The sequence below is a fragment of the Microcaecilia unicolor genome, chromosome 2, assembly GCF_901765095.1.
Source record: "Microcaecilia unicolor chromosome 2, aMicUni1.1, whole genome shotgun sequence".
Classification (NCBI taxonomy): Eukaryota; Metazoa; Chordata; class Amphibia; order Gymnophiona; family Siphonopidae; genus Microcaecilia; species Microcaecilia unicolor.
This window is the reverse complement of record NC_044032.1, coordinates 623863184-623889285: the sequence shown is the minus strand read 5'-3', so window position 1 is coordinate 623889285 and position 26102 is coordinate 623863184. Positions and strand designations below refer to the sequence as shown.

Below are 26102 nucleotides of genomic sequence, written 5' to 3'. Positions count from 1 at the left end.
GGTGGCGTGGCACCAGAACTCTGGTATCAGGGAGATGTAACCAGCCATCAGGTCTCCTTACTGCACCTTCTTCTTGAGCCCATTTCTCTTCCATTTGGGTATACATAGGTGTCCATTCTTGCAATCGAATTTGGAACAGGGGAGTCACAGTAGTTGCTGGGGGTCCTCGAGCAGCTTCCTTGGCCACCCGATCAGCATGGCGATTCCCTCGGGCCACTGGAGTATCTATCCTTTGGTGTCCCCTGCAATGAATGACAGCTACCTTCTTAGGGGCCCACACAGCCTCTAGCAGCTGAAGTATTTCGGGTCCATACTTAACAGGTTGGCCTGCAGCATTTATGAGTCCCTTTTCCTTATACAAAGCTCCATGAGCATGTAGAGTTGTGAAGGCATACTTGGAATCAGTATAAATGTTAGTCACCAGTCCTGCTGCTAGCTCCAGAGCTCGTATGAGGGCCACAAGTTCTGCTTTCTGAGCTGAAGTTCCTTGGGGCAGGGCTCTTGCTTCTATCACCTTGTCCTCTGTCACCACAGCATAGCCTGCCAATCGCTTGGAGTTCTCCACATAACTGCTTCCATCTGTGAAATAAATTACATCTGGGTCCCTCCATGGAACATCTTTAAGATCTGGTCGACTGGAATACACTTCATCCATGGTTTGGATACAGTCATGATCCGGTGGTCCCTCAGATGCTGGCAAAAGAGTAGCAGGATTGAATGTAGCCACTGTTTCCAGGTGTATCCGTGGATTCTCACACAAGCTAGCTTGGTACTTAACCATGCGGTTATTTGTAAACCAGTGGTTGCCCTTATACTCCATGAGGGTGAGAACTGCGTGGGGGACTTTAACAACCAGTTCTTGCCCCAAGGTCAACTTATCAGCTTCCTGGACCAGTAAGGCTGTTGCTGCAATGGCCCTCATACAGGCTGGCCATCCTTTAGCCACTCCATCCAGCTGTTTAGACAGGTATGCAACAGGCCTCTGCCAGGATCCCATCATCTGGGTCAGCACACCCAGAGCAACCCCCTGTCGCTCATGGACATACAGTGAGAAAGGTTTCTCCACATCAGGAAGGCCTAACGCAGGGGCTTGGAGTAGGGCTTTCTTTATGGCAATGAAGGATTGTTGAGCAGTAGGTCCCCATTCAAATGGTTCCTTTTCACCCCCCTTTGTGGCTTGGTAAAGGGGTTTCGCCATCAATGCAAAATTTGGAATCCAAATTCTGCAGAATCCGGCTGCTCCCAGAAATTCCCTAACTTCTCTTCTGGACTTGGGTTGGGGAATTGCAGCTACCGCTTGCTTCCTACTAGCATCCAGTCTCCGACTTCCCTGGGAAATGCAAAAGCCCAGATACTTCACTTCTGACTGACAAAGTTGGGCCTTTGAGCGTGAGACCTTATAGCCTGCATCCAAGAGTAGCTCCAGCAATTCTCTGGTAGCCTCAAAACACTCTTCCTGGGTCACTGCTGCAATCAGGAGGTCATCTACATACTGGAGTAAAACTCGCCTGGAAGGCTCAGATTTAAAAGTCTTAAGGTCTTGTCCTAGGGCAGTCCCAAAAATGGTGGGGGAATTCTTGAACCCCTGTGGCAGGCGAGTCCATGTATACTGAAGCTTCCTTCCTGTTACTGGGTTTTCCCATTGAAAGGCAAAAAGCAATTGACTGGCGGGGGCCACCCGAATACAAAAGAAGGCATCTTTTAGGTCTAGTGTTGTGAAATGGGTAGCTCCAGAAGGTATCAATCCTAACAGGACATATGGATTAGGCACTACAGGGTGTAATGAGATAGTGGATTTGTTGACCACTCGTAAGTCTTGGACTGGCCGATAGTCCTCAGTCCCTGGCTTCTGAACTGGCAATAGTGGCGTATTCCATGGAGACTGGCAAGGACGAATAATTCCATGGGATAACAGACGATTCAAATGTGCTTGAATCCCTTCCAGAGCCTTTCTGGGAATTGGGTATTGGCGAAGATGGATTGGCCGGGCACTTGGAAGTAAGTCTACATGTACAGGAGGAATATTTCGGGCCAACCCTGGGGGATTATCTTCTGCCCATACCCCACTGACCTGAAAGCTGTCTGCCAGGGGTAGGTCAACTTGGCCATGCGACTGATGCAGCCGCCATTCTTCTTCAAGAGGGCAGCAGAAACTCAATATACCCTTAGGGCTGGATGCTGGGGGCCGAAAGGAGACTGAAGTCTGGCCATCAGAGTCAAAGGAAATTTGGGCCCTAAGCTTGGACAGCAGGTCTCGACCTAACAAAGGGATTGGACAGTCTGGCATATACAAGAATTCATGAGTGACTATGTGTGAGCCTAATTGGCATCTACGGGTTGTCAGGAAAGGCCTCCGGTTCTGCACCCCCGTGGCTCCCACCACTCGGACAGTTTTTCCAGACACAGGCGCTAATCGCTCCGTCACAACAGAATGTTCAGCTCCTGTATCAATCATGAATGGAATTGAGCGGCTCCCTATAGTTAACTTGACCATAGGTTCCTGGGAGCCCAGTTTGTAGGAACCCGGTCTGTCCTATTCGTCCCATTCTGCCATCTCGGCTATCCCGATGATGTCAGATTCAGGAGGCTCATATCTTCCCTCTCGAACTCGGCCTCGGCTTCCTCGATCTCCTGGTCCCCTTCTCAGTCCCTGGCGCCTCTGGGGGCATTCATCTTTCCAGTGCCCTCTTTCCTTACAATAAGCACATTGATCCCTCTCCAATCTTGGTCTGGGATTCTCCCCCCTTGGCCGGGATTGATTGAAGGAATCTCGGGGCCTGGCTGGTGGTCCGGGGTCCCACTTTGGCTTCCCATTAGCTAGAGGTCGACCTCGGTTAAGGGTGGAATTAGTAATGGCTGCCGCTAAAAGGTCGGCCTTCTTCTGCATCTTCCGGTCAGCCTCTCGGCGCACCTCCTGATCTCTATTAATGAAAACCTTGGTTGCGATCTCAATTAGCTGGGTGGTATTCATCCCTGCGAATCCCTCCTGACGCTGCAACTTCTTCCGGATATCTGGCATACTCTGGGCCACCAATGCACTATTCACCATTCTCTGGTTTTCTTGGGCTTCAGGGTCAAATGGGGTGTATGTTCTGTAGGCTTCAATTAGTCGCTCTAGAAAGGCCCCAGGGGATTCAGTTGCCCCTTGGAGAATTTCAGAGACCTTTGCCAGATTAATGGGCCTCTTTATGCCTTTCCTCATACCTTCCAGTAAGTCCCGGCAATAGCCAGACAACAGTTCATAGTGCTGCCCATCATTTGGATCCCAAGCTGGAGCTGCGCGAGGAAACCGAGCTCTAACCCATCCCTCTGGATCCTGTGTCCCGTCGGGAACACGCTCTCGCGTGATGGCCTCAGCATTTTGCAAAATCTTCCGCCTCTCCTCAGTTGTGAAGAGGGTCAGGAGAAGTTGTTGACAATCAGTCCAGGTTGGGTTATGGGTGGCCATAATGCTAGTCACTAGGTCCACCACTGCCTGAGGCTTTTCAGTATAAGAGGGGTAATGCGTCTTCCAATTCAGGAGATCAGTGGTTGTGAAGGGTACATACTGATAGGCCTGTGCCTGTATAACCTGACCCTGATTATTAGGATCCGGTCGAGTGGTAGTTACCTGTCGGAGTGGCAGAACCCTCGAGGAGGTGGGAATGGAACCTGAGGTAGAGCTAGGAGCTACCCTCCTATCATGCTCAAAGGTGATTGCAGCAGGTCTAACCCATTCAGTGGAGGTGTGTTGAACCCCTGAGGGATGGGGAGGGGTACTCATAGACTGAGAGGTGGTCACAGGTGAGTCAGTCCATTGAAAGGGATGCCGGGCCCCTAATGAGTGGGTAGGGGTACTAGAGGGAGAGGCTGGGCTGTCAGGAGTTGAGGAGTCAGGGAGTGGAGCCCAAAGTGGGTCTACAGAGGTTAACAGGGGAGGATGTGGCACAGAAGGGTAGAGGCCAGGTGAAAAGTCCAACCTAGGGTGTGGCAGGTTTGGCACAGGAGGGGAAGAACTATCCGGAGAAGCCTGTGCTGGAGAGGCTTGGGCTGGGCGGCGTGGATCTCTGGGGGTGGCACGGAACCCCAACAATGGGCCATAAGGTGGTGGCTCAAGGTCTGAGGGGTCATCAGAGAGTATGGGTTTCTCGGACAGGGTAGGGGCGGAAGCCACCGATTGGGTGGTAAGCTTCCTGGGGCTCTTTCCCTCTTCTAGTTTAGATTTTCTAATCTTTCTTTGAACACGACCTAACATGAATTTTACTGGGGATCCCATATAAGTTTTCAACCACGAGGGAGGGTCAGTCACAAGGCTGTCCCAGGAATCTATATAAGGGAGTTGTTCAGAATATTCTGGTTCTCCTACAACTATGCTGTAGACCTTCCGGATTACTTCAATATCTAAGCTGCCACTAGGGGGCCACCCCACTCCCATAGATGGCCACTCAACTTCACACAAGGTTCTTAAAGTACTTGAGCTTAAAGTCTGTCCATAGTCATTAATTAAAAAACCTTTTTTAAAGTTCTTAAGCATACAGTCTAGGGGGGTAGCAATTTGTCTAGATGATGTCCCACCCATAATGCTTACAATTACAACACACAAAAGGGAGGGAGTTTTGAAAGTGCAGTAAGGGGTCTGCACTCTCGAGACACTAGGTAGACAGACAACAATCGCTTCCTTCCGTTGCTGACCAATTGAACTCGCGTTAATTGGAAATGCAGCTATAAGAAGTCCGCACTCATTTAATCATTCACTCATCACACATTCCATACAGAAAATCCCACCCAACAATTTCAGATTTCTCAGATACAGATAAGCTCAAGCGTTTTCGCTTCTAGTCCCCGCGACTAGAAGGTACTAGGGCCTTCGCTGAGAATTGATCAGATTCTCCTTCCCTCCTTCTTGAGGGGCTGGTTTACAACTTCCTAGCTAGGATTACAATACAGAATACAAAATACATACCCGGCGAATGTTCTCCAGTCAGTTAGGTGCTGGGATTAATGCAGGATTCAGGATCCCACCGCTGCCACCAAGAATTGTTGCAGGAATTGAGATAGGAATTTGTGATACTTCAGGAGTCAGACAGCACACACCAGAATGAGAGAGTAATCTTCTTTATTTGCCAGCAAACAAAGCAGGACATCAGTTCTAGCTCTCTTTTCTCTCTCTCAGCTCTCTGTGTCTTTGTCTCAGCTCTCTGTATATTATGGCTTTTGTCTCAGCTGCTTCTCTTCTGCTGTCTCTCCTGTTGTCTTCCAGCTTTCTTCCTTTCTTCTGACGTAAACTGCTTCTGCTCCCACTTAAATAGGGTCCTAAGCCCTCCTCCTAGCCTAGCCCCCTTTACTCCCAATTGGTTAAGACATTGATTGGCTACCTTGCCTCAACCAATCAGCTCCATACAAATATCAGTTACATAGGTTCCAGACATCCTAAACTGACCTCTAACCTGGGGCCCCTCAAGCCAGACATTTGGGCTCCAGTCTCTTACATGTTATTATGATTGATTTCTCATATTCCTAGTACTAACTGCTAACTAAACTCTGGCATTCATTAAAGAGGTCAAAAGCCAGGCTTACTTAATAGCATACATATCAGGTTATTACTTCCAAGACCATTTCTGCATTTTACCTATAATTAATCAAGGAGAAGAGAGCTGGCTAGTTCTGACCTTTTTCACCTCTCAGCTCTATACACAGAACTAGCTAAGACCATAGTTAATTCAAAACACATGTTGATCTCCTCACAGCAGTCTTTGCTTGAAATGTCAGACAAAGAGTAATACAGGATTTAACAGACATTCTACATAGACACAAAACTTATTAATTTACACAGAATACAGCATATTCTAAAATAAGCATAATCAGATATATCTTATAAGATATATCTATATCTAAGCTATCTACATATTAAGCACTTCTAAGTAGTATTTCAGCCTATTCTTAAACTACAATATGTCATATGTCTGGCTCGTGCCTGCTTACAAAACTATTCAGTAAGCCTAATAATTTACAGATGTGCCAGCTAGCATTGGCAATTCACAAGGGACAGAGTTTCATTTCTCACTGACCTTTCCTAACCTTAGCTCGGCCAAACTAGACTCTAATTAATTCCAGCCTGCATTCCTTCACTACTTTGCTGGCAGAGTGAAAAGAATTCAAACTTCAAGCTTTTAATATCATTTCTTATATATATATAATTATTTCTCAGAGTTAACACTTTCTTTGCCCATGGCTGCCTCATTAATACTAGGATAGAGTTGGTTTAAATTTGTACGCAAACTTAAAATTGTAGACTTTTTCTCCAGACTTCTAGTTCATCAGATATGCCTATAGTTAGACGTGATAGTAGGTGGATGTCCCGCAGCTTTCAGAATCCTATGATCCAGGCATATGAAAATATTGTGTTAAAGGAGATCGCACATATTGAAAATATTGATAGAAGAATATATTTTAATTTGAGCAAACACAAATCATGCCACTGAATCACTGAAGAGTGATACAAGAATCATCATAAAGCCTCTTTTGGTGTTGTGTACTAAACAGAGGTATCTGTGTTCTAAACTAATGTTATGCTAAGCTCTAAAATGCAACCTAAAGTACTAAACTAGACTCTAAAACTGTTTGATTTTAAAGGCTACACTATTGTCTAAACTGACTTTGCAAAATAAGCAGCATAAATATAAAAAAATAGACAGTGGAATTACCTATTTTTCTGAAGTTTGAATGCAATTTCCAGCTGGCAAGATACTCATCAATGAAGTTTTCTTCCCCTCTGCAGGTCCTCTTCCAGCACCTTTTCAGGATTCTGCCATGCCATTTGCATTAGGAAATCTGAATGTATGGTGCAGGTGGATTCTAGCACATACATTCAGATATGAAACCCTGCATATTCAGACTTCAGATTGAAGTTTGCAGGGGAAGACGTTACCCAGCTATTCTACTCCTCATGAGTGATGGAGTATGCAAGGGGGTAGGGGATTTTGTTGGGGATCAAGGAAAGGAATTGCAGTGGAGGAGGCAAGGAGGCAGGGAGCATCGAGCCAGTGCTAAAGGACCCCTCAAAGCTCAGGGCTCAGTGCAGTCACCCCAGTTCACCCTAACCTAAAATTGGCCTAGCCCGTGACTCTTGTTCCTCCAGGATGGTAGTATTGTGGTGGTTCAGGAGTCTGCTGTCTTCTTGGTGACTCACTTGAACAAAACAGCCTGTGGTGCACACCTATAGTCCGCCTTCCACATACCTGCTACCTCACAAACACAATCTGCCCCTCCTCCCAGCATACGTACATGATTTGATTACCTATACAAAAGAAATGTCCAGAAAAGTAGTGGATGATTTTGTGACTTCAACACATTTTTGGAGAACAGAAGATCTTTATTAAAGCACTGAATGAAGATAATTGTGGCAGTTCAGGAAGTCACAGTGTACCTATGCTTTCTGCTGTGACAGGCCTTTTTTTTTAGGTTATATCTACCTCCTTATGTGATACATCTCTTTCCAGCACCAGAATCAACACATTATTCGCTAGTGTGTGTAACAGATCCCTGATGCAGGCGGACTGATCGTCGATACACATCCCCGTGTTGGGTCTTTTTTCGATGCTTCAATAAAGATCTTAGTACATAAGTACATAAGTAATGCCATACTGGGAAAAGACCAAGGGTCCATCGAGCCCAGCATCCTGTCCACGACAGTGGCCAATCCAGGCCAAGGGCGCCTGGCAAGCTTCCCAAACGTACAAACATTCTATACATGTTATTCCTGGAATTGTGGATTTTTCCCAAGTCCATTTAGTAGCGGTTTATGGACTTGTCCTTTAGGAAACCGTCCAACCCCTTTTTAAACTCTGCTAAGCTAACCGCCTTCACCACTTTCTCCGGCAACGAATTCCAGAGTTTAATTATATGTTGGGTGAAGAAAAATTTTCTCCGATTTGTTTTAAATTTACTACACTGTAGTTTCATTGCATGCCCCCTAGTCCTAGTATTTTTGGAAAGCGTGAACAGACGCTTCACATCCACCTGTTCCACTCCACTCATTATTTTATATACCTCTATCATGTCTCCCCTCAGCCGTCTCTTCTCCAAGCCGAATAGCCCTAGCCTCCTTAATCTTTCTTCATAGGGAAGTCGTCCCATCCCCGCTATCATTTTAGTCGCCCTTCGCTGCACCATTTCCAATTCTACTATATCTTTCTTGGGATGCGGCGACCAGAATTGAACACAATACTCAAGGTGTGGTCGCACCATGGAGCGATACAACGGCATTATAACATCCTCACACCTGTTTTCCATACCTTTCCTAATAATATCTGGTTCTCGAACCAGGTGTGGAACTTGTGAGTCATCCTCTGCTTTTCAGGATGTTTCCTTTGGGCTTATGTAGAGGTTTTTCCTGCTTTCCCTTTGGTACCTATACACACATATGCATCCACCGTTGTATTTCCACGACCAGCAGGGGATGCAGAGCTCTACCAAAAAAAAAAAAATTCCCCTGACCTCCTCCCCTCTCTTCCTTTAGTTGGCAGGAGAGAAGTAGCCCCCACTGGCACTGAGAGCTAATGGTTTCCCACTGTTCTTTAGCCTCAGAGGATTCAGTGCACTGCCCACCACAGGAATTTATTAACAAACATTGTTCAAGAAGAGCAACATTCAGCTGTTGAGGCTTCAAAATTGGAAAGTGTCACTAGCCAGCATGCAGTCATATTTGTTAATCTCTGTGTGCATGCATAGCTTTTAAGTAATTAAACATACTTTATATGATACTGTGCCAGTTTTTATTTTTTTATTTTTTTTTTTTTGCTATTACATAATTCAGTCTTCTAATTAGAATAATTACAGAAGCTATGATTAGCCTGTATAACATTTTGATGGCTTAAGCCTCAATTAGACTTGCACTAACAAAAAAACCCCACTGGAATTAGGTAAATCCGTTCTAACTCCCTTCTGAAATTCCTTGGTCCCAGGTATAATTTGCTTTATTGTAATGTATTGTACTACTGCAAAAATTGTTAAAGAAGCCGTGGTGGGTCCAGAATTTTGCAGCTAACATTCTAACACCTAGTAAACAGTAGGACTGTTTTATGACTTATATTGGTTACCTTTGGATTTGAGAATATTATCCAAAGTGCTTTCATTTCAGGCCTTTCACAAAGTTGAGCCTTGCTATTTAAACAGTAGGGACTAGATTCTATATATCACGCCTAAAAAATTGGCACTGAAGTGAAATATGCCTTGGCATATTCTATAAAGTACGTCTAAATTTGGGCACACTTTATAGAATAAGCCTAAATTTCTGCACAGTTTATAGAATACATCAAGTGTTCGTCCATGCAACTAAATTTAGTCACGGGCAGTTAAGCTAAGTGAAACTTGGTGTAAGTATTGATGCCTAAATTGCGCGTGGACCAGGTGTATGCTATAACAACACGCATAGATTTTAGAAATGCCCACGACCCGCCCATTCCACACCCATGGCCTTGCCCCCTTTTTAGCTATGTGACTTAGAATTAACGTGCATTCCCACAGATTCTATATAGCACGTCCAATGTTTCATGCCGAAATTTAAGTGTATTCTATAAGAATCCACATAACTTAATTGGCTTAACAAGCCAATCAGCATTGATAACAGTGCTTATCAAACAATTGTGAGAACTAATTGGCAATAATTAGAATTTACATGCATAACTCACTAAGCGTATTCTGCAACTCACAACACCTAAATTCTAACGTCACATCCAAAAATGGGGTGGCTATGGGTGGGAAATGGGTGTGTCATGGGTGTTCCAAAAAACTACACACATTGTTATAGAATATACCAGTTCCATGTGTAATTTAAGCGCCGATATTTACACCAGGTTTTACTTGACATAAATGGATGTGACTAAATTTGGTCATATGGAGAGGTGCTCAGCGTATTCTAAATACCGCATGGAAATCTAAGCCTAGTCTATAAAATTTAGGCATACTTTAGAGAATACCCACCCTTTTACCACTGCTTTTGGCTCCTAGCTACTACTCATTTACCTCCCCTTGTTCCTTCTCAGTCACCCAGTACTTCCCCTCGCCCTTAATTGTCTTGTCTGTCTGTATTATTTTTTAGATTGTAAGCTCTATGAGCAGGGACTGTCTCTCTATGTCAGGTGTTCAGCGCTGCATGCATCTAGTAGCGCTATACAAATGTTAATAATAATAATAATACACCTAGGCGTAATTTTTTTCCACGTGGATTTTTCTGGCACCCATATATAGAATCTGGTCCTTTATGTTATGGAATACGCTTAGACAGTTCAGCATGTAAATTCTAATTAATGCCAATTAACGTCAATAGTTGCTTGTTAAGTGGCAATTATTGGCACTGATAGGCTTGTTAACTAATTAAGTGGCACGTACAAACCCAGATTATGACTGGATTTGCATGCGCAACTTAAGTCACACTATATAGAATCCCGGGTTAAATCCACATGTTCGGAATATGTGGTATAGCATTTTTATGTGTCTTCTAGGGCATCGTGGTTGACTGCTAATTGTAATCTTAGTTTTCCAGGTCCAAAAGGTTATCAGTTGTGGAAAACAAGATCACAATAGGAACAATTCTATAAATAGGCACCTGGAAGTATGCACCACTTGCGCAGATCATTGGCACCAATAATAGACAATGGCATGCATATATGCACTAGGCATTATTCATGAGCATAGCAGGCAGGCTATGTTCTCTGTGTAAGGCCCCCTTCCCTCTGGAATTCCCTTCCTCAATATTTTGGACAAATAACTGCTTTGCCACAGTTTAAATCAGAACTTAAAACCGTTCTTTTTGACGATGCTTACTCTTTCTACTCATTCTACTTCCCATGTCTCTGGGGGCAGTGCAGAGAAAGGCTGTTGGGCCCTGAGATTTTAACTCACTATCCTTATGTACTCCTTTTTCTTCCCCCTTTTCTTTTAAGTATTGTAGTTCTCCTTTCTTTTCCCCCCTTGTGTGAAATATCTGTTGTTAATTAGTCTAATTCTTTGCTACTTTTTAGTATTGTACACCTCTTAGATTGTTTTACTGTTGGATGGGTTAGAAAATTTTTAATAAAGTTGAAACATGAAACTATAAGGTAGCACCTAAGTGCTATATAGTGTGTAACTGCAAGGGGGTGTACACATGGGCAGAGCAAGGATGGGCCATAAGCATGTCACCAAACAATCCTCACAACTTATAGAATACTATCAGTTGCGCAGGTTAATTGGTTCACCTAGGCTTGCCCACTTACACCAGCTATTCATCTGGCATAAGTGACTGCACGAAAGTGAAAACAGTGAAGAAATGGAGCCCACTGGAAGAACCAAAGAGACTTTATTACAACTAGCGTCCGCAGCACAAACAAAGCAATCCAACATAGCCTCTTTGGCAAAAACAATCGATGTGAAACAGAAGAAACAAGTCTCCACAAGAGTATATAGTGTAAGACAAAACAGCGAAGATGACTCAAAAAGTGGACGACGCTCAAGGTAAAAATAACTGTTTATTGAAGGATGAACAAGACTCAACACAGCTGTGTTTCGGTCTCTGAGGCCTGCATCATGAATCTCTTGTACTTTATGTTTAAATCTATTTTTATTAAAGAACAATCATATGTTACCTCATATTTACACAATTCTTCCATACACTTGTGAAAATAAAGCTTTAACAAACTGTCTTCATATAATTATACATACAATGTTCTGTATTAATTTTGTTTTCTATTATCTTTTTGAAAGCTTTTCTCCCTTCTCCCCCCCACCCCCCTTCCCCCCCTTTCCCTTTCCCTCCCTCCCCTGATCTTTATAAGTCATATTGGCTTAGTCAGTAATTCAATATGTGACTACGTGCTGCAGATGTCATTGAGTCCCAAAACGGACTCCAACGTTGCTGGAACTTTTCTCCAATCTTTGACTCCATATCTCTTACAGACATACGTTCCAAACGTAATAGAGATACCATACGAGTGTGCCACTGCTGCCATGTAGGATATTGAGGGGATAACCACTCTGTAAGAATCGTTTGTTTTCCAACAATTATTGCTCTCTGTACAAAGGCCGTATATCCTTTCTTTTTCGAGGACATCCCCAAATTTGGGTGTCCAAATAGCAACAGTGGTTCATAGTGCCATATCTGTTTCCATATCTTGGTGACCCATGCTATAATTTGTTTCCAAAATTGTTGTATACCGACACAAGTCCAAAATAGATGGCCCAGAGTAGCTCCCGGTGCATCACATTTTACACACTCTCCCCAGGGCGATATTCCCATGTAGAATGCTCTTTTTGGTGAAATGTACAGGCGTAAGGCTATTTTATATTGCAATTCCCAGTGGGTCGCAAAATCTGTGATTCGTCTTATCTGTCGGACATGAGACTTTAGCTGTGGTTCCAAAATTGTTATTTGTAAGTCCTCAGTCCACAGATGTACCAATCTACGGTATTCCAATTCTGGAGCTGTATCCCGTATGTGTCTGTGATGATATGACATCGGTACTCTTTGCTGTGACTCTAGAGTAAAGGCCGAGGAGAGCTCTTCCTGGACATCTTCTGTCAACGATGTCCATGGTAGTGTAGATATATAGTGGCTCAATTGTCCGTAGTAAAATGTATCACTGTCCACTAGTGCATACTCATTTTGTAAGTCTAGAAATGTTCGTACATGACCCTCTTTATTCACCACCTGCAGCAAATATACTATCCCTTTTTGTTTCCATTTGTGAAAAACAGAATACATTTGACCTGGTACAAAAGCAAAGTTATCACAAATTTGTAAATATGGTGTCACCTTTATGTCAAATTGATGCAACCGGCACACCCATCTCCACACCGCCCTAGCTGTTGGCATGATCCCCGAAGATTTTAGAGTATATGGTATTGGTGCACCTGTTGCATGTAAATAATTGCTAAAATGTAATTTCGGGATAAGGCTTAGTTCTAAGGTTGTATTTGTATAATCATTGGTATTCCTATACCAGTCGTTTATATGCCTCATTCCACTAGCAACATTAAGATATCGAAGGTTTAAGAGTCCTAACCCCCCATATTCCACTGGTATACTTAAAGAGTTAACAGATAATCGGGCCTTTTTCCCTTTCCAGAGAAATGTCTGCAACTGTTGGTTTAAAATATGTTCATCTTTTCTTTTCAGATACAGTGGTATAGTTTGAAAGCAGTAAATCCATCGGGGTGCTATGATCATATTGAATAATGCTATTCTTCCTAATAGGGATATTGGAAGTGCACTCCATGCTTGTAAGCTTGTTTTCATGTCTGTAAGTAATTTTTGTATGTTCAATTCATATAGCTGTGACAATTGGTTTGGAATACGAATTCCTAAATACTTAATATATCTCTTCTCCCAAATGAGGGGAAATTTATTCTTCCAGTTCTGATTGTCTCCTTGAACTACCTCTAGTGCTGATGATTTGGACATATTTAGTTTGAGACCTGATATTTGCCCATATCTATTTATCTCAGTGAACATGGCTCGCATTGATCTAGGCGGGTCAGTGATAGTCAACAGCAAGTCATCAGCGAAGGCTAATACCTTCACCTGCTGCTCTGCCACAGATATTCCTGTAATGTTTCTCTGTCTCAGAAGTGTACGTATGAGTGGCTCTAATGATATCACAAAGAGGGAAGGTGAAAGAGGGCATCCTTGTCTAGTACCCCTCATAATCTCAAATTCCTTCCCTCTTAATCCATTGACTAATACTTGTGCACTTGGTTTGTGGTAAAGTGCTTGTGTCGCCCTCAAAAACCAGCCTGTGATTCCCATAGTTTCCATGGTATGTATCAAGTATTCCCACCCTACCCTGTCAAATGCTTTATCTGCATCTAAACTCACTATTACTGATGGTATCTCCCCCTCTTGACTGGATGCTATCGCCAATAATAGGCGACGTACATTATGTGTGGCCTGCCTGTTCCTAACAAAGCCCACTTGTTCCATTCCAATTAATTTTGGTAAGTATTTTGCAATTCTTTCCGCCAGTATTCCTGCTAACAATTTTGTGTCTACATTCAATAAGGATATTGGTCGGAAATCTTCTGCTCTACTATGTGGCCTTCCTGGTTTTGGTATTAATGTAATTAAAGCTGAATTAGCATAGCGCGGGAATCCCTTTCTCTCTATTACCTCTTCAAAGTATTCTAGTAACGCCAGTTGCGCCTCTAGGGGCAAACTTTTATAATATTCCCCAGAATATCCATCGGGTCCTGGTGCTTTGCGTAATTTAAGTTTTTTAATCGCTTGTTGCAATTCTTCTAAAGTCAGTGGTGCGTTTAGCACAGCTGACTCCTCACTCGTCAATTTTGTAAGCCCCGCCTGATCTAAATATTCTTGTATCGAGTTTGATTCCGGTTTAGCACCGGCTGAGTAAAGGGAAGCAAAATGTTTAGTAAAGACCTGCCCAATTTCATTCTGTGTGACTATAATTTTCCCTGTATTCTCCTTTAACGCAGCCACCACCCGGGGTACACTCCAATTTTTGATAACTCTGGTTAATAACCTTCCTGTTTTGTTGCCAAAACGTTGTAATTTATATTTATAATAAATTGAGGATCTGGTCTCATGTTCATGCAGTAAAGTATTCAGAGTTACTTGAATTGCTTTCATGTTCTCTAAACTAGCTAATGTATGGTTATGTGCATAAATTCTTTTTGCTTTCGCTAGTTGTTTCTCTAAGCGCAGAATGTTTGCCACCCTTCTCTTTCTTTTAATATTACAGTATGCTATGAGATCACCTCTCAAGACTGCCTTTGAGGCAGACCAAAACAATAATGGATCTGTTTGTGCATGCTCCCTATTATTAATGTCATAGTCCTCCCATTTACTTGTCAGATATTTCTGAAACAGAGGGTCTTTATGCAAATATGCTGGATATCTCCATCCTGCTCCTCCACCATTCCCACCCGTGATCTCAAGATCTAACCACACTGATGCATGGTCTGATATTTCTTCCGGTCCTATATGTGCTGTTTTTACTTGGGAGAACATAGATCTTTCTAAAAATATATAATCTAGTCTCGCTAAAGTACCGTGTGCCCTGGATCTATGTGTGTAATCTTTTTCCCCAGGATGCATCACTCTCCAGGTATCTACTAAATTCAGAGCTTTTGTGAACATTTTCAATCCTTTCGCCCTCTGACCTAAATAGTGTGGTGAAGTAGGATTTGAAGTATCTTCTCTTGGGTTTGACACTAAATTAAAATCACCCAGTACTAACAGTTTACTTGTTTTATGTTGAGTACAGCTATTCTCTAATGATCTGAAAAACCCGGGGTCATATTCATTGGGACCATATACCCCCACTAATAGGAATTCCATGCCCAGCATCCAAACCTTTAAAAGGAGAGTACGCCCGTGTTCCCCTTTCTCCACTACCGTTATTTTACATGCTAATCCTTTTCGGGTTAAAACCACCACTCCTCCTCGACGCCCCTTGGCTGCCACTGCATAGCATTCCCCCACCCATGATCTCTTCAATTTTGCATGTTCTACATCATTGAGCCTCGTTTCTTGGAGGCAAACTATATCAGCCTTATATCTTTTCAAGGCTGTTAAGATTTTATTTCGCTTTATAGGGGAGGTTATACCTCCCACATTCCAAGATATTATTCTAATTGGCATGCCACAGAGGTAACGTTGACATTCCCATCATCACCATCATACAAGAGTATCCCCTTGTTCATCAAGTATACATTGGAACATATCAAATTTTTCATAATCTGTGCACATAGACATACTATCACTAAACTTCTAAATAAACATTTTCCACTGACCATCTGCCAAAGATTTCCCCTAAATCTATTTTCCCTTCCCCCCTCCCATCTCCTTATCCCATCAACCCCACAGATACCCTTCCTCATCCACCTAAACTAGTCAGGTGTTGAGAGTAGGACCTCGGTGAACAGTAGAGACCCCTAACTCCATTTGTTATTCAAATATGCGTATGTATACCCACTTGTAAAGCTTCAGACCCCGCAACTTCCAAAAATGCGAAACACACTTATGTTCAAACAGCGTCAATAATGTTATTTCCAACTAGATGTTTTTTTGCAGCTGATACTGTGGTAAATATTTCCCACTTGTCCTGGATATGCACTTTTAATTGAGCTGGATATTGCAATATAAAGCGTACTTTCTTAAGTACCAAAGCTGAACAGATTGCGTGATATTGCCTCTGTTTCTCTTGAACTAGTGCAGAAAAGTCTTGGAAAATCAGCACATTCTTTTTGTTGTATTTCAGCGTATCTCTCTTATGTTTAAAACCCTGCAAGATTTCCAGTTTGTGACGATAATTCAATATTTTCGCGACAACCACACGTGGTCGATTATTATATTGATCCTCTTTTCGACGACCCACACGGTGCGCTCTTTCCACAATAAGTGGTCCCATCGTGTCTGTTATCGCTAATTCTTTTGAAAGCCATGTTTCTAGCCATGTGTCGAGGTTTCTTTCTGGGAGCGTTTCATCTAGTCCCACAATTCGGATATTATTACGACGTGCTCGATTTTCGAAATCATCTAATAAGTTCCTCTGATCCGCGAGCTGACGTCGCATGGCCGCAATGTCCGGGCTAAATCCGCGTGCATCATCCTCAACGGCGGAAACTCTGGCCTCTAAGTCTCCGATCCGGATTCCCATCCCATCCAATGTGGTCTGGTAGGCCTCTATTTTGATATTCATCGCTTCCCATTTCGGCTCCCATGCCTTCGTGATTGCCTGGGTAAGTTGCGTGAGTTGATTTTCAGTGAACATGGGCTCCACAGTCACGGGCTCCTCCGCCATCTTGTTATCTCCGCTACCCGTTTTAAGCTTGTCTTTTTTTGTGGATTTTTGCGCCATGTCTTTCGGGAGCACCTGATAATATTTTTCCATACAGCGAAATCGCTCCGTACGGGTTTTTCTTCAAGATTTAGATTTTAATGGAGCCAGGGGTCTCAGAGCTTCGAGAGCGCGCTGCTCCTTAGCTCATGACGTCACCGGAAGTCCATCTCTTGTACTTTATAAATATATAACCGAAGAAACCATCACTCAAGCAATCAACAAATTCTGCAAAACCCAATCCAAACTGGATATTTGTCCCAGCAACCTAATAAGGCTCACTCCCCAACGCTTCATAACAGACCTTACATCACACATGAACTACATGTTGCAACATGGACTGTTTCCCAAGGACAAAAGGAAATATACTTCTTACCCCTATACCCAAAGACTTAAAGAAAAAATTAAACAATACAACCAACTATTGACCAGTAGCACCAATCCCCCTGGTAGTCAAACTAATGGAAAGTATGGTAACCAAACAACTTACCAACTACTTTAACAAATTCACTATACTATATGAATCACAATCAGGATTTCGATCCAACCATAGCACTGAAACAGTTCTAACCACTCTCATAACCAAATTTAAACAATTAATTGCAACTGGAAACAATGTGCTTCTCCTACAATTTGACATGTCCAGCGTGTTCGATATGGTCAGCCACCAAATACTCTCGCACATCTTGGACTACTTCAGGATTGGAGGAAACATACTTAGATGGTTCGAAGGCTTCATAACAGCAAGAACCTATCAAGTGATATCAAACTCAAAAACGTCAACTCCATGGAAACCTGAATGTGGAGTTCCACAAGGATCACTGCTCTCACCAACTCTTATTAACTTAATGATGACACCATTAGCCAAATCACTCTCCAACCAAGGACTCAACCCATACATCTATGCAGACGATGTCACGATGTACATCCCGTTCAAACAAGACATAACTGAAATCACAAATGAAATCACACACAGCCTCCAAATAATGAACTCATGGGCAGACGCATTCCAACTAAAGCTAAACGCAGAAAAAACACAATGTCTCATCCTGGCCTCACAATATAATACAAACAAACCCAATACCATAAATACCCCAGACTACACCCTACTGGTCTCAGACAGCCTGAAAATTCTGGGAGTCACAATTGACCGAAATCTCACACTCGAAGATCATGCGAAAAACACAGCAAAGAAAATGTTCTACTCAATGTGGAAACTTAAAAGGATCAAACCTTTCTTCCCAAGGGAAGTATTCCGCAGCCTAGTACAATCAATGGTACTAAGCCATCTAGACTACTGCAATGCCATTTATGCCGGATGCAAAGAACAAATCATTAAGAAGCTTCAAACCACTCAAAACACAGCAGCCAGACTCATATTTGGGAAAGCGAAATATGAAAGCGCCAAACCCCTAAGAGAAAAACTACACTGGCTCCCACTGAAAGAATGAATTGCGTTTAAAGTTTGCACCCTGGTCCACAAAATTGTTCACGGGGATGCCCCGACTTACATGTCAGACCTTATAGAGTTGCCTATGAGGAACATAAAAAGATCAGCATGCACATTCCTCAATCTCCACTACCCTAACTGCAAAGGGCTAAAATATAAATCCACATATGCAACCAGTTTCTCATACATTTGTGCCCAGCTTTGGAACGCACTACTGAAGACCATAAAAACAGCGCAAGACCTAACTATCTTCCGAAAGCTACTGAAAACAGATCTGTTCAAGAAGGCATACCATAAACATCCATCTTAAATACGAAATAATAAGAATATACACGACCTAGACACAACCGAAATCTTATCACTTGACTGATTAACCTCTTTGCTATTAGTGAACAAGCACTATCACTTTAATCCTTATGTTGAATATGGTCTCTCCATAGTCGATGACCTAATGTATGTTATAATCCAATTATCACTCAGGAACCTTCATGCAATACCATAATGTATTCTTCTTTACCATGTATGTACGCACATGGTATATATATATACCATGATCTGTTCCATGTATGCTATGTTTCATCTATGTTACCATGTATGTATGCACCTTAACGTAATACCATTTGTAATTCTGTAACCCGGAAATGGCAACCGCCATTACGGCAAATGTAAGCCACATTGAGCCTGCAAATTGGTGGGAAAATGTGGGATACAAATGCTACAAATAAATAAATATTTGTCTTCAAAAGTTTGTCTAAGTAGGAGCTGCCTCGCCCTGTGCACCAAGATAAGATAAAGCTATGTCAGCAATAAAACCTCGAGGGTGAGCTCATGATTAAGATGACTTTTTGAGTCATCTTTGCGGTTTTGTCTTTCTTCAAAAGCAATGCCTGCATCAGGTGTCTATGCAGTCTCACAAATGGGACTAGATTATATATATCACTTGGCACTGAAATGAAATACACCTAGGTGTATTCTATATAAAGTATGCCTAAAGTTAGGCGTATTTTGTAGAATAAGCCTAAATTTCTGTGCGGTTTATAGAATTCTCCAAACACCCGTCCACGCGACTACATTTAAATGTAAAACTTGGTGTAAATGCCGATGCCTAAATTATAAGTACATAAGTACATAAGTACATAAGTAGTGCCATACTGGGAAAGACCAAAGGTCCATCTAGCCCAGCATCCTGTCACCGACAGTGGCCAATCCAGGTCAAGGGCACCTGGCACGCTCCCCAAACGTAAAAACATTCCAGACAAGTTATACCTAAAAATGCGGAATTTTTCCAAGTCCATTTAATAGCGGTCTATGGACTTGTCCTTTAGGAATCTATCTAACCCCTTTTTAAACTCCGTCAAGCTAACCGCCCGTACCACGTTCTCCGGCAACGAATTCCAGAGTCTAATTACACGTTGGGTGAAGAAAAATTTTCTCCGATTCGTTTTAAATTTACCACACTGTAGCTTCAACTCATGCCCTCTAGTCCTAGTATTTTTGGATAGCGTGAACAGTCGCTTCACATCCACCTGATCCATTCCACTCATTATTTTATACACTTCTATCATATCTCCCCTCAGCCGTCTCTTCTCCAAGCTGGACTGGGTGTATTCTGTAGCCACGTGCATAGATTTTAGAAACATTCATGACCCGCCCATTCCACGCCCATGGCTACACCCCCTTTTCAACTATGTGACTCAGAATTTATGTACATCATGTTATAGAATACGCTTAAACAATTTTACACGTAAATTCTAATTAATGCCAATATGTGTCAATAATTGATTGTTAAGTGACAATTATTGGCACTGATTGGTTTGTTAACTAATTAAATTGCACGCACAAATCCAGAATATGACTGGATTTGCACACTCAAGTTAAGGTGCGCTATATAGAATCCGAGGGATAATGTGTTGCTGGTTCGATGTGGTAGAGAACACTGGTAACACAGTCTCAATCAGCTGGCCTATTGCTCAGCTTACAACACCGTGAAGCTTAGATCAGCTTCTGAACAGTCAAGTGATTGTACCTAACTTCTGGTGTGCCAAAGAGGGCTTATACTAGTACTCTATAACAACTTAGGCATGCTTAAGTGTCATTATGGAACTGGTGTTAAGTTCACCCCATTGTGGAGCCTATTTCTTGTCACTAAATTATATAATTGTCCCCAGTGTTTTTATCTGGCAAGTCCAGAAATTTGAAATAGTTTGCTTGAAGAGTTAAAAAGCTATCTTTACAGACATGGCCGTTTACGAAGTTTTAGACTGGTTCTTGTATACGATATCAGAGATATTTGAGGGATGGAGGTGGGGGAGGTGGTTATTTTGTCTTATTCTATCTTTTATGTTTATATTGAATATATTGTAATGTGTGTTTTTATTGTGTTACATTGTTATTTTTATGCATTTGAATGAAAGGGTGGATTATAAATATTGATATTAAATTACATTATTAAATTAAATCTCTATTACTTGATGGCATTGCAAGGGTACTTACTGGTGTTTTTTTTTTATTTTTATTTTTTTTATTGAAGGAAGCACAAGCACAATTGTTACTGTGTCCAGGAAGTTGTGCGAGGGCTGAGGCAGCCTATTGGAGCAGTGCATTGTGCAGATGCATCGCTCCGCCTTTTCATACTAGAGAAGGAAGGCTACGTGAAAATTTTGACTCCCGAAGGAGAACTGATGAAAGAACCATTTTTGGACATACACAAACTTGTTCAAAGTGGAATAAAGGTTAGACTTACTCATGTTTACATATTGAGACAATGAGATATTCTTTAGTTTTATTCACCTGTTCACTCAAAATGGGGAGTCGGGGGGGGGAGGGGAAGGAAAATAAAAGGATATAAATAATTTAGGGGCCGTTTTACTAAGCTGCACCAAAAGGGGCCATGCGTTATGATTAAGACATGGGGTTCCCCTTGTACTGAGGCCCCTTGTAGCATGGCTGTAATATGGCCGCATTTCCATTTTTCCCATTAATAGCCAGGTACTAATTTCCAAATTAGTGCATGGCAATTAGCGCATGAGCCCTTACTGACACCTATTTAGTAGGTGGAAAGGGCTCAAGTGCTAACCATCTGCTAATTGGTTGGCTTGAACAGTGTAGTTGTGCTGACCAAGTAGCACCGGGCATGCCTACTCTCCACCTCCCAAACACTCCCCCAAATGCCTGAACTACTGCAGGGCACCTGAGCACATCCCATGGCAGTGCATTTTGGTACACAGAAGCACGCAGTAGCCCTTGCTGCCGCTTAGTAAGACCCCTTAATTTTCAGAAATACATTTCCTTATTGTAAATGCAGTTGTTTTAATAGTGAAATCAAGCATTGGCGTTAAGTGCTCCCACACGAAACGTGTGTCCATTTCTTTAAAAAAAAAAACCTGCCCTTTTACCCACTACGGTAAAAGGGGGCCTCGGCGCACGTCAAAAACAGTTCACAGACACCAGCGCAGGCCCCCTTTTGCCACAGCTTCGTAAAAGGACCCCTCATTTTCATATTTGTAGACATCTTTCCTGAATTTTCAGTGTCTTGCATATACTGATATGGTTGAATGTCATGGCATTATTTTTCCATGAATAATGCAGCTTGCGAAATTCAGTGCATAACATAACATTACTCTACCTTAATTTAGGCGTACTTTATAAAATAAGCCTAAATTGCTGCATGGTATATAGAATATGCCAAGCGACCATGACAGCGCCTAACTCTACGTGTGGCCATTTACGCCAAGTAAAACTTGCTGTAAATACCGGCGCCTAAGTTAGGCACAGAGCAGGTGTATTCTATAATCTTGCGTGGAACATTCATGACCTGCCCATACCACGCCCATAGCCATGCTTCTTTTTTGGCAATGTGCTTTACAATTTACGTGCACTGTTTTGCAGAATATGCTTAGTGGGTAATGCACATAAATTCTAATTAATGCCAATTAGCGCTAAAAATTGCTTCTTAACATCCAATTATTAGCACTGATTAGCTTGTTAACTACGTTATGTGCATTGTTATGGAATATGCTTTGATTTCTGTGTGGAAATCTCAGCGCTATATATAGAATCCAGGGGTAAATGTCATCTGACATTTGAATGCCTGGTCTCCCAGTCTCATAAGGTCCTCTTGCAATTTCTTGCAATATCTTCTTGTGAATTAACAACTTTCAATAGCTTTAAGTCATCAGCAAATTTGATCACCTCACTCGTTTTTCTTCATTATTCCTGTTTTCAGGTCATTTATAAATATGTTTAGAAGCAGTGGTCCCAGCACAGATCCCTGGAGAACCCCACTATTTACCCTTCTCCTTTGAGAATGTTGACCATTTAACCCTACTTTCTGTTTTTAATCTTTGAACCAGTTTAGATTGCAATAAGACACTACCTTCTATCCCATGACTTTTAAAATTCCTCAGGAGTCATTCCTGAGGTACTTTGTCAAATGCCTTCTGAAAGTCCAGGTATACAGTATCAATAGGCTCACCTTTACCTACATGTTTATTCACACCTTCAAAAAAATATAGCAGATTAGTCAGGCAAGATTTCCCTTGGCTAATTCCATCTTGGCTTTCTCCTTTTAATCCATGTCAATATATATGTTTAATAATTGTGTTCTTTATAATAGTCCCTAACATATTGCTTGGCACCAACATTTATTTATTTATTTGCTGCACTTGTATCCCACATTTTCCCACCCATTTACAGGCTCAATGTGGCTTACAAAATGTTACGACATTCACATTAATAGAATAAGAATTTCAGAATGTAGATGCAGATAAGATGCATAAGAATATCATAGCAATCATTTTTAATGGAATAATAAGTTCAGAATTTTTACAAATAAAGGTGCATAGTTATATCATGTAGGATTGGAAGTTGATAAATAGATAAATCATAACATAATGATATCAGGACAAGATATAATATTCAGTAATAATATTCAGTAATGAGGATGTAATTAAAATAAACAAATTAGGAGAGTTCCATAATTGTTGTTTTTGGAGTAATTTGGGAGTCAAATTGTACATCAACATCAGGCTATAATTCCCCGGGTCATCCCTGGAACACTTTTTGAAAATTGGATTTACATTGTCTCCTTCCAGTCTTTTGGTACCATGCTTGAACTTAAGGATACATTGCAAATCACTAATAATAGATCTGCAATTTCCCTTTTTAGTTCTGTCAGCACTCTGGGGCATAGAAAATCCAGTCCAGGTGATTTGCTGCTGTTTAGTTTGTCAAACTGCTCCAATTTTCAATTACCTAGGGGTAATTCTATAAAGTAGGTGCATATATAAAAAACTGCGGATAGCTCAAAATACAGCAGCCAGATTAGTCTACAAGGCTACGAGATTTGAAATTGCAGCCCCATTGCTTATAAAGTTACACTGGATCCCAAAAGAGTAAAACAGATTTTATGCTGCTTATCCTAGAAATAAGCAGTGGATTTTCCCAAGTCCATCTTAATATGGCTTATGGACTTTTCTTAGGAAATTATCCAAACCTTTTATTTTTTTATTTTATTAAATCATGTTTATTCAGTGCAAAGCAAGCACTAATAAAACATCAGCACTTCATATGAGTACAGCACAGCAATCTAACTCAAAATACAAACAACCACAGAAAATATCCCCCCCCAACTGCCCCTCCCCATATGCTCTGTATAACAATAACAAACCCAAGATAGGTCATGTATTAAGCAGGCAACTTTGAGCCAAAGGTATGAGTAAGGCCCAAAAGGGTTCCGACAAGCAACAGAACCGTTGCCCACTACAGAGTCTAGATCAGAGAACTCTCAAATTTCCAGAGATGCTTGCAATATCATCAGAGATTGCCACTGTTGAAAAGTAGGAGGGTCTGTAGACAGCCAGCTTTGCAAAATACATTTCTTACCCCACAATGAAGCCCGCTTAAGAAAACCCACATATCCCTTTGAGGCAGGATGGGAGCAACCCAGTTTATCAAAAAGCAGAAGGGCAGACGGTTGCCAAGTCCACTGCCATAGACGAAAAACATACACCACTCTTCCCTGCCAGAAACCCCGCACAATCAGGCATGCCCAAAACATATGGTCCAGGGTAGCTGGACGCTAAGAGCACTTAAGACATACATCATCTGCCCGGAGAGTGCCCGGAAAGGCATGATGAGGAGAAATATATATAAGCACAAGAACAATTTATATTGAAGTTCTCCATGAAGAATATGTCAACTGGCCACAATGCAATAAACAGCATTTAAGACATTCACAAGAGAGCTAAATCCCCAAATCCTCATCCCAACATTGCGCATAATGGGCATAACCCAACTTGGGGAGCTTATCTTGCAAGTCCTTATGAGCATCCAGCCAATATGGCTCTAACAATTTCTCATGAGAGGAGAGGGAAAGAGATCCCGCAAGCAAAGACTTAACATAATTATGCAATTGCCAATATGAAAACTGCATAGCACCCTCCAAACCATATTCCTCCCACAACTCCCGAAACAACTTAATAAGACCAACATCATTCACCACATGCAACAAGTAAACCACCCCTTGATGGGGTGCGTTCAGTACTATTGAATTGCTATGAACAAATCCTCTGAAAGTCAGGTAGGATGATGTATGTGGCTCCGTTTCAACAAAGAAAACTTCTTTTCAAGTTGAATGATACTCTGGGCAATACGCTTCTTACGAGTGGCTATTTATGCAATTATACTGTATTGCCCCTTAGAACCACCTTGGCAGTTTCCCAAAACAAAAGAGGGTCATCCTGATGTTTTCCATTAAAGAGAAGAAACTCCTGCCATTTCTGAGATAAATAAGACTAGAAGTCTGTATTGTCCTGTAAGTAGGTAGGGAATCTCCAACCACACAAAGTCCTATCGCTTCCTCCCACATCCAGCTGCAGCCAAACAAGAGAGTGAGCTGATACCTCCATTGGGCCGATCTCGTCTCTCTGTACCTTCAGAAACAAAGACTGAGAGAGCAAAATGTAATCAATCCGAGACCAGATGTGATTCACTCTAGAGAGGTGAGAATAATCTCTCTCGGATGTCTTTTGTGTGCGCGCCGGGCCAGTTTTTACCGCATCCTAGAAAAGGGGCCTTTTTTAAGGGGCCGGAAAATGGACGCTCGGCAAAATAAAAACCAGCATATATCCATGTTCAGCCTGAGACCTTACCACCACCCATTGACTTAGCGGTAAGGTCTCATGCGCTACCCGGGCAGTAGGCATGCACATGGTAGGCATGCGCCCACACTACCATCTACCGCTGGATAAGCGCCACACAGTAGAACATAGAAAACATTTTCTACTGCATCTTTTTTGTGCAAGCCAAATTCAGAATCACTGCCCGGTGCATGCATTAGCTAGATGGTAATGCCGATTTGGTGTGTGATGCATGTGCTTAGGCCCTTGCACGCCTTTGTAAAAGTGTCCCCAAGTTATAGAATGAGGGGGTTGGTCTTCATCTCTCCTTATCTACTATTTCAATATGTCACATTGTCAGAGCAGGGATGGACTGTTTTTAAGGAAGACAACATCCTTTAACCTTCAGATGCCATTCAGTTCTTCATTTCTTCTTAGAAATGCAAAATTATCTATAACACAATCCTATGTTTGACATGGAGAATGATGTAGGGAGAAATGATGATGCTCTTGGCCTTTGAAAACTGAATACTCAGAAAATCCTTTACACGAAATGGGACCTGTAAATAAAGTTCTGGCACAGAGGAAAGAATGTTGAACTGAGAGTGTTATTAAAACAGCTCTTAATCATCCACATTGTGTAGGCTACTAAGTGGAAGTCTTGTCTTCAGGGCACTCTGTCAGCAGTGTTTAGCAATCAGCCTCATGAAAGGAGACCTG

General features: G+C 42.0%; 1 protein-coding gene across 5 annotated transcripts in view; it reads left to right on the top strand.

Moving 5' to 3' along the window:
• Nucleotides 1-26102, top strand: part of HHIP (hedgehog interacting protein) — a 334884-nt gene that overhangs the window by 113995 nt on the left and 194787 nt on the right. For all 5 annotated transcript variants that reach the window (XM_030191684.1, XM_030191688.1, XM_030191687.1 and 2 more), the window contains exon 4: nt 20795-20996. In XM_030191684.1, coding sequence (XP_030047544.1) covers nt 20795-20996 — 202 coding nt within the window. The remainder of the gene's footprint in view (nt 1-20794; nt 20997-26102) is intronic.